The 17,126-nt window shown below is 42.2% G+C and overlaps 1 protein-coding gene across 1 annotated transcript; it reads right to left on the bottom strand.

Annotated features, from left to right (window-relative positions):
* Positions 1-1,410: 1,410 nt before the first annotated feature.
* Positions 1,411-4,492, bottom strand: LOC308411817 (deoxyribonuclease-1-like; the record flags this gene model as incomplete). The annotated part of the gene is made up of 7 exons (XM_080905843.1): positions 1,411-2,258; positions 2,740-2,833; positions 2,909-3,063; positions 3,149-3,261; positions 3,446-3,561; positions 3,897-3,958; positions 4,355-4,492. 7 exons carry the CDS (start codon positions 4,490-4,492, stop codon positions 2,208-2,210), a joined length of 729 nt encoding a protein of 242 aa, XP_080761969.1. The 3' UTR covers positions 1,411-2,207.
* Between the last annotated feature and the right edge of the window lie 12,634 nt (positions 4,493-17,126).

Here is a 17,126-nt window from a genome sequence, read left to right as displayed (position 1 = left end):
TTGGACAGACCTGCGGGAAATGAAGCCTCATTTCCGGCGTGCAGCAGTGGCTTCGCCCGCTGATCGGGCGGGACCATTTTCGGTCCCTAGGACCATGAGAGGGTGCTTTTTTTTTTTAGTCAACAGGAAATGACGTATTTGTTGTCACGTGGTACCGGACGTATGTGCTGGAAAAAGGAGTCCCCGGTGATCGTGCCCCGGTCATCGTCGCGACTTACCCCGGGAAGATGCACTTATTTCGGCCGAGAGGAGAAGCATTTGCCACCTGGAGACCATTTTCTGGTCCTGAAAAAAATAATAAAAGGCGATCGAAATGAATGTTGGTGCCAATCTTTAGTCCATCTAAAGGCCTAATTATAATAACAATTGAATATTACCTCAAATGTTTTTTTTGGAAAATATTCAAGTTTTATGTTTTTTGGGGCAAAAAAAGCAGTGCGCTCATGTGACGAAACCGGGATATAAAGCGTTAAAATCCGCGAAATGTAATTAAAACTTGACATGAATATTTCAAGGAGAAGTAGGTCTAAAAGATTGGCTAATTTAAAGTGGAATAAAATATTAATATATAAATTTTTTATAGCACTTTTTTGGGCGTGGTCGATTAGGACCGATAGTGTGTGCATTTTATGAAATGCGCTCCTGCAAAAAAAATAAAAGGCGATCAAAATGAATGTTGGTGCCAATCTTTGGTCCATCTAAAGGCCTAATTATAATAACAAACAAATATTACTTCAAATGTTTTTTTTGGAAAATATTTAGTTTTTTGGGGCTAAAAAAACAGGACGCTCATGTAATAAAACTGGGATTTAAAGGGTTAAAACAACGAAAATCGAATTAAAACTTTATATGAATATTTCAGGGAGAAGTAGTTTTAAAAGACTGACCAATTTAAAGTGGAAAAAAATATGAATATATAATCTTTTTATTGCACTTTTGGGGCGGGACCATTTATGGTCCCCAGGGCTCTAAAGGGATGCATTTTTAAGGGTCAGCCAGGAGTTAAAAATTCAGCGGACAACCAAATCAAAATGAATCTTGCATTCTTATAACAAGGAGCATTTTTCATTCTTTGTATGTTTGTGTTTTGGACAATTGAATCAATATACGACACTTCAAAAGGACCTGAGTGTCAGCGCAACACAATCGGCTAAACTTCAGGTGTGCAGTGTCTCCACACTTTTCACTGTCACGTCCTGTGTGTGACAGACATGAATGACCTCTGCTGTGGTGCTCCCTGTTTTCTTTGAGCACTACATTTACACATTTAAGAGTATTACCCTCAAATGTGTTTGGATTTGTCAGTGTGAGTCGTCTACTAAGCCTAAAGCTACAAGTCACTAATGTGACTCCTGGAAAAGTAAATGTTCTTTCATGTAAAGAGATGAAATCAGCACGTGTATTCACTTTAATATTACATCCTCGGGGGGGAGGCTAAGTATTTTGCAGCAGCTTGGTATTGAACTGCAAACCTTCCAATTAGTAGAACTGAACTACAGCAACCCCAACTCAACTGTTCAGCCAGGACAAGCAGTGCTTGTCTAGTCAGTTATACCAAAGCATAAGTGATGTGCTTCTACATCACTGCCATCTTGAGGCTGCAGTCAGCTATCGTCTCTCCAAGCACACTTCTCTTGGACGCTATTAGAAACTCTAGTGTCTCTATTTCCCAGGCGTCTTTAGCTTTTTGTATGCAGACAACCTGATTTTCCATTTCAGTGTTTAAAAATCACAGGTTAACATATGTGGTGAACACATTTCAGCTTTACAGGAGTAACTGAAGATGACTGATTGTATTACTCTACCGCTCTTTTATGTTTTTTCAACATTTTTGGCTCAGTTTTGCAGGTTAGTGTTTTGCTGTGTGTTTGAGCTGTTTTGGGAAATTAATTAAAAAACTTTAAACTCTGAAGACATTTAAGCAGACAAAGGAAGTGAAATAAAATACACACGCGTTATTAAAGGTTTCCAAATCAACAAAGGGTCTCAGTAAATGTTCCAGACAAATGTGCTCCACTGCAACAAGAAGCCGAATTCTTTACAACACACAAGTTTTCAGTGAAATTCTTTTAGTGGCTTTATTGTGCATTTGCATTTCATGAAGCTGTGGCTGACAGTAGTCCCCAACTGAATGATCATTGTGCTGGCTGCAGATTGAGCACGATGTGTGGAAAGCTTGTGGAAGTCACGGTTCAAGCAACGTGAGCCTAACCGCTCAGCTTCACCTCCACGGGGAAGTGGTCGCTGACAGCCAACGCCTGAGAGACAGAGAAACCCTTCTTTTAGTGGCTCACAGTTTGTGCTGCAGACGGCTTCAGTTTCCACAGGTTTCTTTCCAGTGCTGAAAAACTCAACGTGCCTGCATGGTAATGCCATCACTACAGTATACACTGCATTATGATTTTGTTTGCATCTCTGTGGTCGTTACTACAGCCACTGCTTTACAAAGTTGCTCGATTTTCTGTAGCTCAAAGCTGATATTAAAAAAGCAAAAGTGCTTTAAAACTGCATGATTTCTGATGGGGCGACTGCTTTGCCCTTTGTGTAGAATGCCTCTCTTCTGATTGGAGCTCAGTAAACATTTTGCTGACGAGTCTATGGTCTCAGTTGCAGTGAATACAGCATTATGTTAACTTTTTATATTGACGTTTCCATTAGTGTCAGCGGGGAATGAGGCAGGTTGTGCTTTTTAGTTCAAATGAATTCTTACAGAGATAAGGATTGAAATTCATCTGTTACCAGATCTTGTTTGAGATTCAGGTCCGTCATGTAGTTATACACCTTCGCACTATCTTTCACCACTCCTCTCATCATGTCCGCAGTGACCACAATCCTGCAAACACAGAAAGATGATTAGAGTTTAGAGTTTGCGTGCACACATCAGAACGACCTGCCACAATCTGTCTACCTGTCGTAAGGGCAGACAGTTTGCGACACGGTAGTGTCGGCCGCATCAGTGATCAGCCAATGGAAAGTCTTGTCAGTGAAGATGCGGATCTGCTGCCAGTCAGACCCGGACACATAACTACAGCCTGCGTTGAAGTCACCCAGCAGCACGATGTCCTGCAGGGAGAGTAGTGTGAGTCGCATTTACCGAATGTGTGTTTTTCCACCAAATAAATGATTTTTACTTGTAGGCTGTAAATACATCATTGTTCCAGCGAGCGCGGACATCTGCCACCACGTCATAGAGAGCATTTAGCTCCCGAACAGCTGATTCTGGGGAGGTGTGCTGAGGGATCAGAGTAAAGTCTCTCACAGCTACAGAAGAGAAGGGAACGAAGGAGTGTTGACAGTGACGGAGGCGCTTACACCGCATGAGAATGATAAAGGACTAGTGACTAACATGTCCCAGGAACTACCACGCACAAATGTTTGAATGAGGATCCACATCATTATCAGTGTGATGCAGAAACAGCTGTATAGCTCGAGCCACAGCACCTACCAGTGTGTTTGGAGGAGAACATTACGACAAACGGCTCCCTGCTAAAGGCGTCTTGTCCAGTTTCCTCCGGGCCGTCATCATAGGTGTAGCTTTTTGCCACCGATACCAGCGCCTCCCTGTGGAGAAAATCACCACCTTTTCATTTGCTGCCAGTGTGTACTTCATTTCTAAACATGTCCAGTTGCTTCTCGGGACAAATTTATTGTAGTTCTGCTTTTCCCCTTTTTTTAAATCACTTCTTCTGAATTCTGAGTGTGTATAAGATGTATGTTTATGCCAGAACAAAGACGGAGGATTTGCCGTTAAATTACTTCAAACATGCCTCAAACACTACAAACATGCTGGAAATATAAATTTTTAATCAAGTTGTTTTGAATGGTTATTTGAGAAACTTATGGGAGGTTCTTTAACCCTCTGAGGTCTAAGTGATGATGATCCAACACCGTCCAACACTGCTGAGAGATCACCGTCTCTGACCTCTTGGATCAGAATGACGTCATAGCGTTGGACAATCTGCAAAACACACATAAAAAATGAAAATGAATCAGCTGATTGTCCATCTTGCAACATCACGTTTGTTTATATTTTACCTTGCACGAAAAAATTCATGTGTTAAGCTTTAGATTGTAAAGGCAACGCTACAGCTGTTGCACATCCAGTTATTTCATTGATCATTCCTTAAGCATAGAGGTGGGAATATTCTGGGAATATTCAGGTTTACTTCTGCAACAGGCCAAATCATCCAAAGCATTTCTCAAAATTCAGTTCAAACTATTTCAAAACGCACACACAAGATAACACTTCTGGATTGGTTTTGAAAGCACTCTGACCCAAATTGCATTACAAATGGGTGGATGTAAACATTTTGTACAAACTGTCATATCTACCAAAGAGGGAAAAGTCCCAGACCTTGGTAATGATGTTCATCAGAGTGGTGTTGGAGGCTTTGGTGTCTCCGAAGGATTTGATGTTAAAGGCTCCCAGCAGCAGCGAGTTAGAGAGATGCAGCAAGGTCAGAAAAAGCCCCAAAGTGCCCACCAAATGCATCCTACACCAAACAGGTCACATGTTAAAAATGACTTAGAAATCACATGAAACACTGACGCTTACAAATGATTTCATATTTATTTTACACGTATGTAAGCTAATGACTTCCCAGGTTATCAGGTTAATAATTTTCAGGTTGTCAGAGATTTACAGTTAACAAACAGTCAGGTGAATAAACAACACTGAGACACTTGTGTAGGTTAACGTGCTGCACGGGTGAAAAGCTCAGAGCAAATCACCCCGAACTGCAGTATTCGTTTATTTTTATAGGTTACATCGTCAATATGCAAATATATTTCCTGTTACGCAGGTCCTGATGCTGTCTGTGTGTGTGTGTGTGTGTGTGTGTTTGTCACAAAGTATGTGTGTTGCAAGTCAATTTCTAAGAATAATATACTGCGAGTCAACTTCTGCAGATGTGTATTTCTGTACTGATCTCTTGTCAGTGTCACAGGGTCAGCTTCCTGTTTTAACAGAAAACTGTGTCTGGTGAAATATGTATAACATAACTTTTGAAGCATAAGCAAATAAAACAATAAAAACTCCCTGACATTCCCTCCTGTTGTTACCGTATTTCACCACTTCAATCATACTTTATTATCAGCCAACAATCACTTGCTTATAACCTTTTCAATTGTAGCATCATTCAGTATGTGTGAGTGTGTGTGTTCCTATACTAAATCTTCTTCGTCCGGTTCATCTTCTTGTGGCAGTCCAACATATGTGATCACTGTGGCCTGTACCATCTTGCCAATCATTGATCTGATACAGGGTAGAATGCATGTAGAGAACATGCAAAGCAATAAAAGAAGAACTCCTATCAAGACAAGTCCTTTGATCATGAGGGTCCTCCAGCTGCCGCTCAGCAGCCAGGTCAGCCAGTCCTCTGTGTTCATGACATAGTCTTGTTGCTGTGCATTGCTCAGTTGTCGTAACTTCTCCAGGGCGGTGGTCATGGTCAAGGAATGCACGCTATCTGGAATATGGGTGCAGCAAGTGGTGTTGAATAAGACACAGAGGCCCCCTCTCTCAGCGAGAATCATGTCCAGGGCGACTCTGTGTTGCATGACCACTATTCTGATCGCGTCGATTTCCTCATTCTGAGCCTTGTTTTATCCATGTTGAGCTGTTCAGGAAAAGTCCAAATCGGTAGTCAAGAGTCTCGATCCTTAGCATGTTTTTTCCATTCCCGATCCATGGGAAAAGTGAGTGCAGGACTTTCTGTCCAGTGGTCCACAACTTGAACTCCGCTGGCACATCACTGCCCCAGATTGGATCATGAGGTTGCACGTCATCAGTGCTCCTCTTGCGTCTTGGTTGGTCCTTGTCTTTCCTGCGGCATCCGGAAAGTCTGGGAGCAGTTTTGGTTCATCCCCAGCTTTCTGTTGCCGTATGCGAAGGTGAAACACATTGGATGTTGTATTCCTGGTTCCCTCCTGACATTGAAAGATTTTCCCTTGTCTTTTTAACTCAAACTTGAAGGCGAAGATGTCTTCGGGGGAACATGTTCCGCTGGTGGCTTTGTAGAATATACATAGGGCTTCGGAAAGGCTGGGTGATTTTCCATATAGGGTGGCTTGCATTGCTGTTGTTGGGAGGTGTGAACAGACGTGGCAGCCAGTGTGGTTGTCTTCTGTATGTACTCGGTTGTAGACGTACCGGTACCAGGCATTGTTCAGTCAGGGGTGGTTGTGCTCTTTGTCCATATCCTTTAGGTGTAAGTTGTTATATGACCATTTCTTCTGCAGGTGGTGCTGTGGGTCCTCGTCTTTCCAGGTGAGTATCAGTAGGCTCTCTAGGAGCGCAATGCCAGTCATTATGAGGACAAGGTTCTTCATGATGACCAGGCACACCCGGGCTCCAGGTGAGTAGACCACTGGCGAGAAGACAAAAGGGCGGGATATACCCAAACAGCCCTTTCCTCCACCAGGGAACACCTAGGAGTCGGGGGAACCGGCGTCTATGCTTGTGTTGTCACTCACTTTTTTGCAGTGGCTTTGGTGGATCCAAGATGGTCTTTCTGCTATTTTGCAGGCAGTCAGTGTGGTGGGCCTGATATTGGCCTTCCCACCTTGGTGAACTCCAATTTTTCCTCTGGAGCACTTTGATCAGGATCCAATCACCTGGGTGCAACCTGCAAGAAACTGGAGAGATATCGCTCGGCAGTTTATTGTTAGCACAATCTCTTTATTCTCAAATAATTTAGTCATCCACTCTGCTAGAGTGGTTTCTCTTATAGACTTATTAATAGGCTCACTAGTGAGAGGAAGCGGAAATTGCCTCCCGTGAACGATTTCAAAGGGTGTGAGCTTTTGCGAACCCTGGGTTAGTCGCATCCACATCTTCACCAGGCCCAAACACTCAGGCCATTGTCTGATCTTATCAGAGTAGGAATGCCGTAAGTAGGAATAAAATGGTTGCATAAACATTTTGCTACTGAGATTGCATCTGCTCTTTTTACTGGATAGATTTCTGGCCATTTTGAGAACACATCCACAATTACTAGAGCGTATTTTGATGCTTGACATTCGTTCAGTTTAATAAAATCCATGTGGATTGTGTGAAATGGGTGCGGTGGTGTTGGGGAAAAGCCTCTTTTAGGCCTGAGGTTCCCCTGTGCAATATGTTTCTGGCAAATCATGCATGTTCTGATAAACTCTTGTGCTGAAGCTTCAAAATTTTGAGTATAGAAGTGTTTGGGGAGGATATTCATCATTCCACCCCTTGACAAATGCGTTAAGCTATGTGTCACTAATGCTGCTGTCTTGTGTAGCAATTTTGGCAGTATTGGTTCGCCATTACAGGTCATTTTGTAGCCGTGCTCCACACTTTAACCACTTCTTTTGCTCTGCGATGGGTGCGGCTTTCTGTCCATCTTTAAGTACATCAAGTGGTATTAGATGTGAGGTTTCAGACATCAAAGTCTGTACAGGTTGCTGTGCTGCCCTCTTTGCTGCTCGGTCTGCAAAGTTATTGCCTTCAGTAATTTCTGAATTATCTTTTTTGGTGTGCAACGCATATTGACTGTCAGTGTGAATATTTATATATTTCTATTTCTCGACCTTTGCGCAGCATGCACGTATGATAGCCGCTAGTTCTGCACTCTGTGCTGAAAAAGAGGAAGTAAGAGCTTTCACTTCTAAAACAGTAGGCTGCAGTGTACTAAAAATGTCTGGTCGGGGTTTCATTTTTTCAGTTAGCTTCAGCATACAGCTGTGTTCGGCACCATCTACTTCCGCAGGAAGGAGAGTGCTTGTCACCGACAGGCAAAGCTAAAACTGTGCTTGTTTGCAGGGCAAGTTTTAAGTCAATAAATGCTTTGTCTGCCTCTGGTGTCCATTCTATTTCATCTTTCAGAGCTAAGTGTTTGCCATAGATCAGGTTTTGCAAAGGTTGGTCCAGCAGTGCATATTCAGGTATCCAACATCTGCAAAAGTTGCAGAGACCTAAATAACTCATCATTTGTTGTTTGGTGACAGGCTTAGGAGCGTTTTGTACAGCTACTATTCTGCTGTCTAACAGCTGTCTGCCTTGTCCTGTCAGTTTGTGGCCAAGGTACGTTACTTCTTGGCTCCACAAGTGCAATTTATGCTGTGAGACTTTATGGCCTTGCTTCGCTAGATGTTGCAAAACTGTCAGTGTGTTTGCTACGCAATTAGTCTGTGTGTAGCCTGTAATCAAAATATCATCAACGTATAGCAGGAGTTTACCTGGGGCAGGAAGCGTGCAAAATGACATGGATTTTCTTAGAGCTTCTGCATAAAGAGTGGGGCTATTCTGGAATCCCTGAGGCAACCTTGTATAGGTATACTTCTGGTTGCCAAAAGTGAATCCAAATAACTTTTGTGAGTCAAAGTGTAGTGGTATGGAAAAGAAAGCATTTGATAGGTCTATTACAGAAAAGCACTGTTCTTTTGGTATTACTTGATTTAAAATGGTGTGTGGATTTGCCACCACAGGTGGGATTTGTTCTGTTATGTCATTCATTGATCTAAGGTCATGTACTAGTCGATATTTCCCCGTGTTTGCGTTTTTCACTGGGAAAATCGGAGTGTTACAGGTTGTTTCAGTTGTTTTTACTAAAATGCCTGCTTTTTCCATATCTGCAATTACTGGCCTGATCCCTGTTTTTGCTTCTGTGCTTAAGGGATATTGTGGTTTAATTGGCCTGTAAGTTGTGGTAGTTTTTACTACAACTGGATCTGCTAGATCTGACAACAGAGGGTTTGTGTTCAGAGCCTAGAAGTAATTGTTCTATGTTATACACGTCCATGTTTCCATTGCTCTTTGCTTCTTCTTCTTTGTGTTTTTTTGTTCATTACGTTTATACTCGAGGCATTCCTAGATACCCCCTAGTTTTTCAAAGAATTCACACATCTTACATATTTCAACTTTGAAGTTAAAGTTTTCTTATTTTTATCTGTCCTGTGCATTAAAAACCGATTTGCAGGCTGAAGTAAGGCCTTTCCTTTCACTCCATATTTCTCTGTCATAAAGTCCAGTTTAACATGGAGTTTAGTCCAAAACAAAGCGGCTCATGTTCCACCATCTGCTGAGAGCTCATGACATGAGAGTGAGAGACCAAACACCTGCTCCTCTGGATGTATTTTTGGCAGTTTATCTAACATGCTATTTAGCGCGTCGCTATTTGCAGCATGTTGCAAGGCTTGGTAAAATATTATCCTTTTAGGACAATATATTACTCTGTTGCCCTGGTTACACCGTCCTGGAGCTGTTGTGGAAGACCAAAGGTTGCCAAATATGGAAACAGAGAGCTGCATTTATACTGTGATGGTTTGCATGTGCTGCTGAAATGTGTTTGTAAACGCACAATTACTGCAGGAAAAATGCACAAAAGTTACTGTAATGCTGCTGTAGCCTGAAACATCCACTCTAAACAAGAAACTGGCTCACAGTATTGCACCGAATACAGCTCAGATGTTTTTGTAGCGAGTGAGAGGTCCATACCTGCTCCTGTATGTCTGCACGGTGGAGACGCCTGAACTCGTGAATCTTCTGAAAGCTCCTGAAAAGCTTCTGAGCAGAATGGCGACCAGTGTCTCTTTTGAGGTTTTTATCTACCTGCAGGCGCATGTGACTGCAGGGTGCTGGGGAGGAGTACAGAGAAAAGGTGTGTTGTGGATGGGGTACAGATTTCAGGCTTTCAGGTTCTCACATCCCAAGATTGCAGTGCAACAAGGATAACGTTGCAACCTCAAATTCTTTTCTGCTCTTCATACAATAAAAACACTTCAGCATTGTTTTAACTTGCTGTTGTCCTGTTTGGCATTTGTGTGAAGTTCTGTCACACTTCACAAATGAACTCAGAATGAGTGTCGCAGTGTTGGGATGACCTTAAACTTTGGCAAAATCCTTACGGAAACTGAAGAAATTCCTTCAAGCAGTTTGAAAGATGCCTTGTTCATGAGAGCAGGGACAGACAAAACATAATATCTACTCTAGGTCTGCTCCAGCAGAGACACGTAACAGTCATTAGCAATAACAACAGTAATATTGCTACAGCCTTGTTAAACTATCATCTGTCCCAGTGTTATATCTTGAAATCAGACCTTCAAAAACCTTCCGATAGGCTGATACAACACAAGTATGCCACCGTCTCCACCTTATTGGTCAGAAAGTTTTTCTTCCCAGTTGTAGCTGAACAAACAGAATCCATTCACTTACAATGCATTCAAGCTTGACAACACAATAATACACTTTAGTGAAGTTTCATAAAAGTGCTCATACTTACAGCATGTTACAGTTGTCATGTTACTGATGAGGGTTAAGCTCTATGTTTTTAACATTGTAATCAGATCTGCCAGGTCGGTGCTTAGACATATACCGGTGTCCACTAGAGGTCTGCATTCCCGCGGCTGTCCCGCGGGAGCCGCGGGACCCGACCAGATTTCTTGCGGCGCGGGAATAAATTTCCAAATAAAATGCGGTAGCGGTCGGTAACTCTGGTGTAATTTGAACGGGAGCGGGCGGTCTGAAAATATAGCGTGCCCGACATTTTTTCGGAACAGCATATCTGTGATTTCCTCATTCTAATTGAGCACTGGTACAGCCAGTGCTCACGCCTGTTACATGCACTGAGCGCATGGATCAGTGCTTTTTGCACGTGCATTTTACTTGCACAGTCTGTGACTCTGTGCGCGCATCACCTGCATCAGAGCGCGCTTTACCAACATGGCAGAGCAAACTGAAGATGCAATTTCCTTGAAGGACGTTCAGCTGGGATTAGACAACGGTCAGTTTACTTTAAGGAAACCCACATCAGGCAAGTCTGATGTATGGGAGTCTTTTTCATGCGTCATAGACGCAAATGGAAAAAAATTACCCTTTGTACAATGCGATAAATGCCTCAAAGTTTTACCCTTTTGCAGTCACAAGACTGGAACCTCAGGTTTAAGGCGGCACTCATGTCCCATCACAAAGGGGCAAACAAAACTGGCATTTACTAAATCTTTGCTGGTGCCAGAGAAGTTTAAAAAAGAAACCAGAGACAAATGTGTTCAGTTTGTTTGCCAAGACATTCGACCGTATGATACCATCTCTGGAAAAGGCTTCACACAGCTGGCCCAACATTTGGTCGACACAGCAGCAAGAATAGGAAAATTCGATGTCTGTGAGATACTACCACACCCCACAACGGTGTCAAGAAATGTTGAAATGAGGGCTCAGAGTCTACGTAAACATGTTGTGGAGGAAATCACTGCAACAATATCGAAGTTTGGATGCGCTGTTACAGCAGACATATGGACAGAAACATATCGAAAAACGTCCTTTTTGTCTGCAACCATCCATTACGTTAATGAGCAATCTGAGCTACATTCAAGAGTGCTTTTTGCTGCCCCTTTTGACCCAAGCACCTCAAAGACAGGTGAAAACATTCGAAGGCACCTGCTGCAGAATCTCAGAGTGTTTGGCATTGATGCGACAGACATGGGCAAAAAGATTATTTTTGTCACAGATCGTGGAGCCAACATGATCAGTGCCTTACGAGAATACACGAGGCTAAACTGCACAGCGCACATACTAAACGTGACTCTCTCCAGTGCGTTTGGTACTGCCATAATCGAAAAGTCTCCAGAGATCGCTAGCCTTCTGACTGATGTTAAAAAGTTGGTTACATATTTCAAACACTCAGGACAGCAGGGCAAGCTTAAAAAGTCACTGAAACAATCCATAGAGACACGATGGAACTCTAACTTTGACATGTTAAATTCTGTCTTGGAACAGTACGAAGACATTGCATCTGTGCTGACTGAGAGCAATAATTATGACAAGATCGGACGCATTAGCATCAGTACTCTTAAGTTACTAGTATCATTCCTAAAACCCTTCAAAGAGGCAACTGACGACTTGGAAACTGATAACACAGCTCCCAGTGCCTCACTTGTTCTTCCGTGGTCTGTGCGATTAATTGAGCACTGTACATCAGCCACAAAAGACCCTCTGCTCTCTGAAATTGCAACCGTCTGTGTAACACGGCTGAAAGAATTACTGTCAGCAGACAGCACTTCATCCCATTCTGTTCACATGCTTTATAAAATAGCAACCTTTCTGACACCAAATCTGCGAGGTCTGAGAATGTTAGATGAAAGAGGGCGACAGAATGTGATACAGGGAGTCAAGGAGATGATCGAAGATTTAAAGTTTGATCATGCACATGATGAGGATGTTGAACCAACACCTGCCAAAAGGCCTACTGTTCTTCATAAATTTTCAGATTGGGAGGAAGAGGAAGAATCATGTGGATCAAAATCACTAGATGTTCAGATTCAGGAGTACAGGACCATGAAACTTGAATTATCAAGTCAACAAAACATTTTGCAGTGGTGGAATTCCAACAGTTCCCAGTTCCCTGCCCTGAGCAACCTTGCAAGATTTGTCCTCTGCATCCCGGCAACGAGTGCACCTTCCGAGAGAGCATTCAGCCTTTGTGGTCGGATTTTGGAGGAGAGACGTTCAGTACTGAAACCCTCATCAGTCAGTGACATTCTTTTCCTGCATGGAAATTTAAAATAATTTGGATTTTTTAAGTAAGTTTCGTTCATTTGATTAATAGTTTATAATTTTGAGATGTCGTTTATTGTTGTATTTATATATGCATATTTTCTTTTGTAGGAGAGACCTTGAATTCGAGATTGGGACATTTTTTCGTTAAACTGATAGTTTAAACAACCATTTAATTTCGCAGTGGCCAACTATTTTGTTCTTTTGTTTACAATTTTAAGTGACTTTTTTTTTTTTTCGCGACACTTTCCCTACTGTGTTGACAGAAAAATGTTACGTTTGTATTTTACATAAAAATAACAAGTAGGCCACAATGCTGTATTCGTTTTTATTTATTTTATTTTTGCAACACGTTTTCCATGTTAAAAGATAAATGTTGCATGTTGACAGATAAATGCATCTTGTTTAAGAAAAATAAATACAATCATTGCACAACCTGCAGTTTTATCTGTTATCTCTATTTTTTGGTGGTACCCCATTTAAATGTGAGATTTTGGAAACCAGATCTAAATTTAGCGGGAACGGTCGGGTCGGGTAGAAAATTATTCTAAGCGGGCAGCGGGTGAACAAAGACTGAATATACAGCGGGAGCGGTCGGGTGCGGTACAAAACCTTGCGGGAGCGGGCGGGAGCGGGACTAAAAAAACATTCCCGCGCAGACCTCTAGTGTCCACTACACCCAGCCTCCTGACTCTTTCTTTACTGCCAGCTGTCGAGAATCTGATGCCTCAGCAAATACTGAATAAATTTCGGTGCCACCGCTGCTGTCCACATTCATGCTCCCGTCAGGGTAAACCATAGTTTCCCAAACTTTCAATGTATTTTAAACTTGAGAATCCAAGTGAAGCCAAGATGTTTGCTGACTATTAGTCTTGTTTATGAAGTAGACAAACGAAGAGGATTTTGTGTAGAAAGGATGAGGGCTCAGTGTGCGCGTGAGGAAAGCTTGCACGAGAGGAAATCTCCACTGGGACATGGAAAACTACCACATACTGACCTAAAGAGCAACGAGTACAGAGGGAGAAACAGCAGGAAGTGCAGCTTAACCACAGATTTGTAGCCACTCTTGCAGTTTAAACCAAAGACCAACAGAGAGTTGCACTAGGGCCAAAGTAGCAGGATCATTTTCTGTATTTGACTTTTGGTTATATGCACATGTGACCTGATGGGGACTGCAGATGTGCAGTATCTGCACCTTATATTTATATTTTATTTTATATTATATTTTTCTCTAACATCCATAAACATGCACACTCTGGTAAAACTAATTAAAGTTAAATACTTCTTTGTAAGATGTTTAATAAAGAATGATAAAATGGAAAAGTGCCATGTGTGTAGCTAAAAATAAGCCCCAGAGCGAACGCCAAGGCTGCAGTCTGGGAACCGGCGGGGCGGTCACCGCTGGGATGTGCTTATCAGAGTGTGGAAAGTTGTGGACTTTAAAGTGTTGAACTTTGATGGATAACCAGTCGTGTCTCAGATCAAACGTGCAGAATAAAATCTTTGCCATAACTGTTGGCATGAGAGTGATGCTCATTATCCCTTCTGGCAACATTTTGAATAGCACCATCTGGTCAAGCAAGGCCATGTGACACACTGAGCTCGTGATACTGGTTTTGGGCGGCAGTGATACCGACACTACTGGACTGAAACTGGTTTGAGGGTCTGCTAAAACGACAGCATGTAAGGACACAATGACTGTGTTTTAGTAAGTGTTTACCTGTTTTACTAAATGTACTTAAGAACTGCTGAGACCGTTTATAAACCTGTGTTTAAATTTCAAGAAAAGAATGATGCATTTGCATTTCTGTATTAATAGTTGGAACCGAGGAGGAAATATGAATATGAATGCAGCTGCATCGTTTTTTGCATTCATGATGTCGTTTTATTCAAATCAGTTTGTGTTAAATGCCCCAGACAACAAATCTGTTGTCGGTTTAATTTCAGAAAGGATGGCGCCACATCATGTGATCATTACAGCATATGTACAGATCTAAATGCATTTCATGTCCTATTATAGTTTTATTCACTTCAGATTAGCATCAAAGTTGTAGCCGCGTCTTTGCCCATTATGAGCCATAAAGTTGGACACTGTTGGAGACTGTTCTGCTGGTGATAAATGAAACGAGACGATCGTTTAAAAGGATTTTATTTTGAAATCTAACACCCATGTAGAGCTAACATTGACCGTAATAACATCGTAATAACATCGTAATAACATCGTAATAACATCGTAATAACATCGTAATAACATCGTAATAACATCGTAATAACATCGTAATAACATCGTAATAACATCGTAATAACATCGTAATAACATCGTAATAACATCGTAATAACATCGTAATAACATCGTAATAACATTTTTACAGTTTGTGTAAACCCAACAGAAACCATGTTGTCCCAAAACGCTGCGTTTGTGTCCCATATGTAACACCGTGTATTATCCAACTTATTTCACATGGTTTAACTTGAACTTTAAAAACTACAATAAAGTTTTGCTGTATTACCAGTAACAAATCTTTTATATACACATTAGCTTGTTTAAAAAAACTGACTGAATTACCTCTAAACTGGTTCTAGGCTTTGTCACACTGGTCGCACTGGTTATTGTCCATGGTCAGTAAGTGTAGGGTTGACTTAAGCTCGAGTTTGTGTAAACTGAACTGCTGCACGTATCAGCGTCTGTTGGCGTGTTTCTGGGGTCGCTGGCTGGAGGCTTTCCCAGAAAGGTCACATGCGGCGCCAGCTTGTGTGTCGCCAAGCTCGACTTCAAAGCAAAAGCCCTCCCACACTGGTCACACTTGTGTGCTTTAACTCCACTGTGGACCAGTTTATGTCTCTTTAAGTTGCTCTGATGATTAAAAGCCTTTCCGCACTCCTCACATGTGTGGGGTTTTTCTCCGCTGTGGACCATCTCATGGATTTTTAAGTGGCTCATCCGAGTAAAAGCCTTCTCACACTGGCTACATGCGTATGGTTTGACTCCTCTGTGCAGGCGCTGATGAGTTCTCAAGCTGCTCATCAAACTAAATGTCTTTCCGCACTCCTCACATATGTGGGGTTTTTCTCCGCTGTGGACCATCTTATGGGTTTGTAAGTGGCCCATCTGAGTAAAAGCCTTGCCACACTGGCTACATGCGTATGGTTTGACTCCTCTGTGTAGGCGCTGATGAGTTCTCAAGTTGCCCATCAAACTAAATGTCTTTCCACACTGGTGGCACATGTGTGGTTTGACGCCGCTGTGGCTGAGGTGATGTGTTTTTAAGTTGCTTTTCCGAGTAAAAGTCTTTCCACACTGGTCACAACTGAAGGGCTTTTCCCCACTGTGGATGCGCTGGTGTCTTCTGAGGTGAGACGGGGCATGAAACTTCTTGTTACACTGATCACACCTGTAGTGCTCAAGTAAGTTTGCACTTGAGTGAGCATCTTCAGCCAACTGAGAGCACTGAGGTGTTGGGCTCTCTTTGGCGTCTTGTTCCTACAGCAACAAAGACACAGGCAGGGAGTCAGAAGCTTAATAAGTGTTTGAGTTAAATCTTGTTTTGTCGTGCCGGCCTCTCTCTGACTCTGACACTGTATTATTGCATAAAATACATTTAAACAAGTGCATCGCTGATTGCATCTAGTGGACATCGGTTCTACCAGCTGATTGCCCTGCTCAGTCTTTACGCCCGACCCAACGAGGGACAATCAAATGCAGAGGGGACAGTGCGACTTCACCCGTGCACTTGCATCTCTTGCACACAGTCCTCATTTACAAAGTGCTCTGCAAATCACCCCGTCCCTGTTACAGTGCAGCGAGCCAAAAATGAACCATTTAGTCCTTGGTGTAAGACCAGGGGTGTCGAACTCCAGGCCTCGAGGGCCGGTGTCCTGCAGGTTTTAGATCTCACCCTGGGTCAGCACACCTGAATCAATTGATTAGTTCGTTACCAGGAGAACTGGAAGTCATTTAACCATTTAAATCAGCTGTGTTGGAAATAAGGAAAGGTCTAAGAGGCTGAAGCCTTCGTCTTTCCATTTACTATTTTCTTTTCTTAACATGCATTTAGTTTCTCATGTTCTGGAAAACTGTAAATAATTACTAAAGGGTGGTAGTTAACAATAATCATAATGATATAATGACAATAAATGATGATCATTCATGAAAGTTGTACTGATAGACTTTTCACGTTTCCTAAAAGCAGCTCGGCCTTGGTTTGCACGGCACTTCCAGATGTGTTTATAAACTACGAACAATTTCACGTATAAAAGTCTGTAAAATGTTCGGACTCATGATTTATAAAAACAATGTTTTTCTCACCGTGTGTGAAGAAAACATTTTCTTCTTTCCAAGATGGCCGACTACGTTCCTCCGTCAGACTGCTCGACCCACCAACACCTGCCAGGAAAGAGCTTTATTAGGCTCCGGAGCCGAAATGCACATTAAAGTCACTTTACATCCAGATGACTTAGACCGTCCTAAGATAATAAACTTTTAGCCTGGTCTAGATTAAACTGAGCTGATGGCAAGACGGAGGATCAGAGGACTTGAAGCTTTAAATAATCCCTCAAGGAGACAGGTCTAACCTTTCCTTTGAAATATCTCTGAGGTAGCATGGACAACATA

The sequence above is a fragment of the Rhamphochromis sp. 'chilingali' genome, assembly GCF_963969265.1.
Source record: "Rhamphochromis sp. 'chilingali' genome assembly, chromosome: 15".
NCBI lineage: Eukaryota > Metazoa > Chordata > Actinopteri > Cichliformes > Cichlidae > Rhamphochromis > Rhamphochromis sp. 'chilingali'.
The sequence above is the reverse complement of the archived record's forward strand: the minus strand, read 5'-3'. Positions and strand labels throughout refer to the sequence as shown.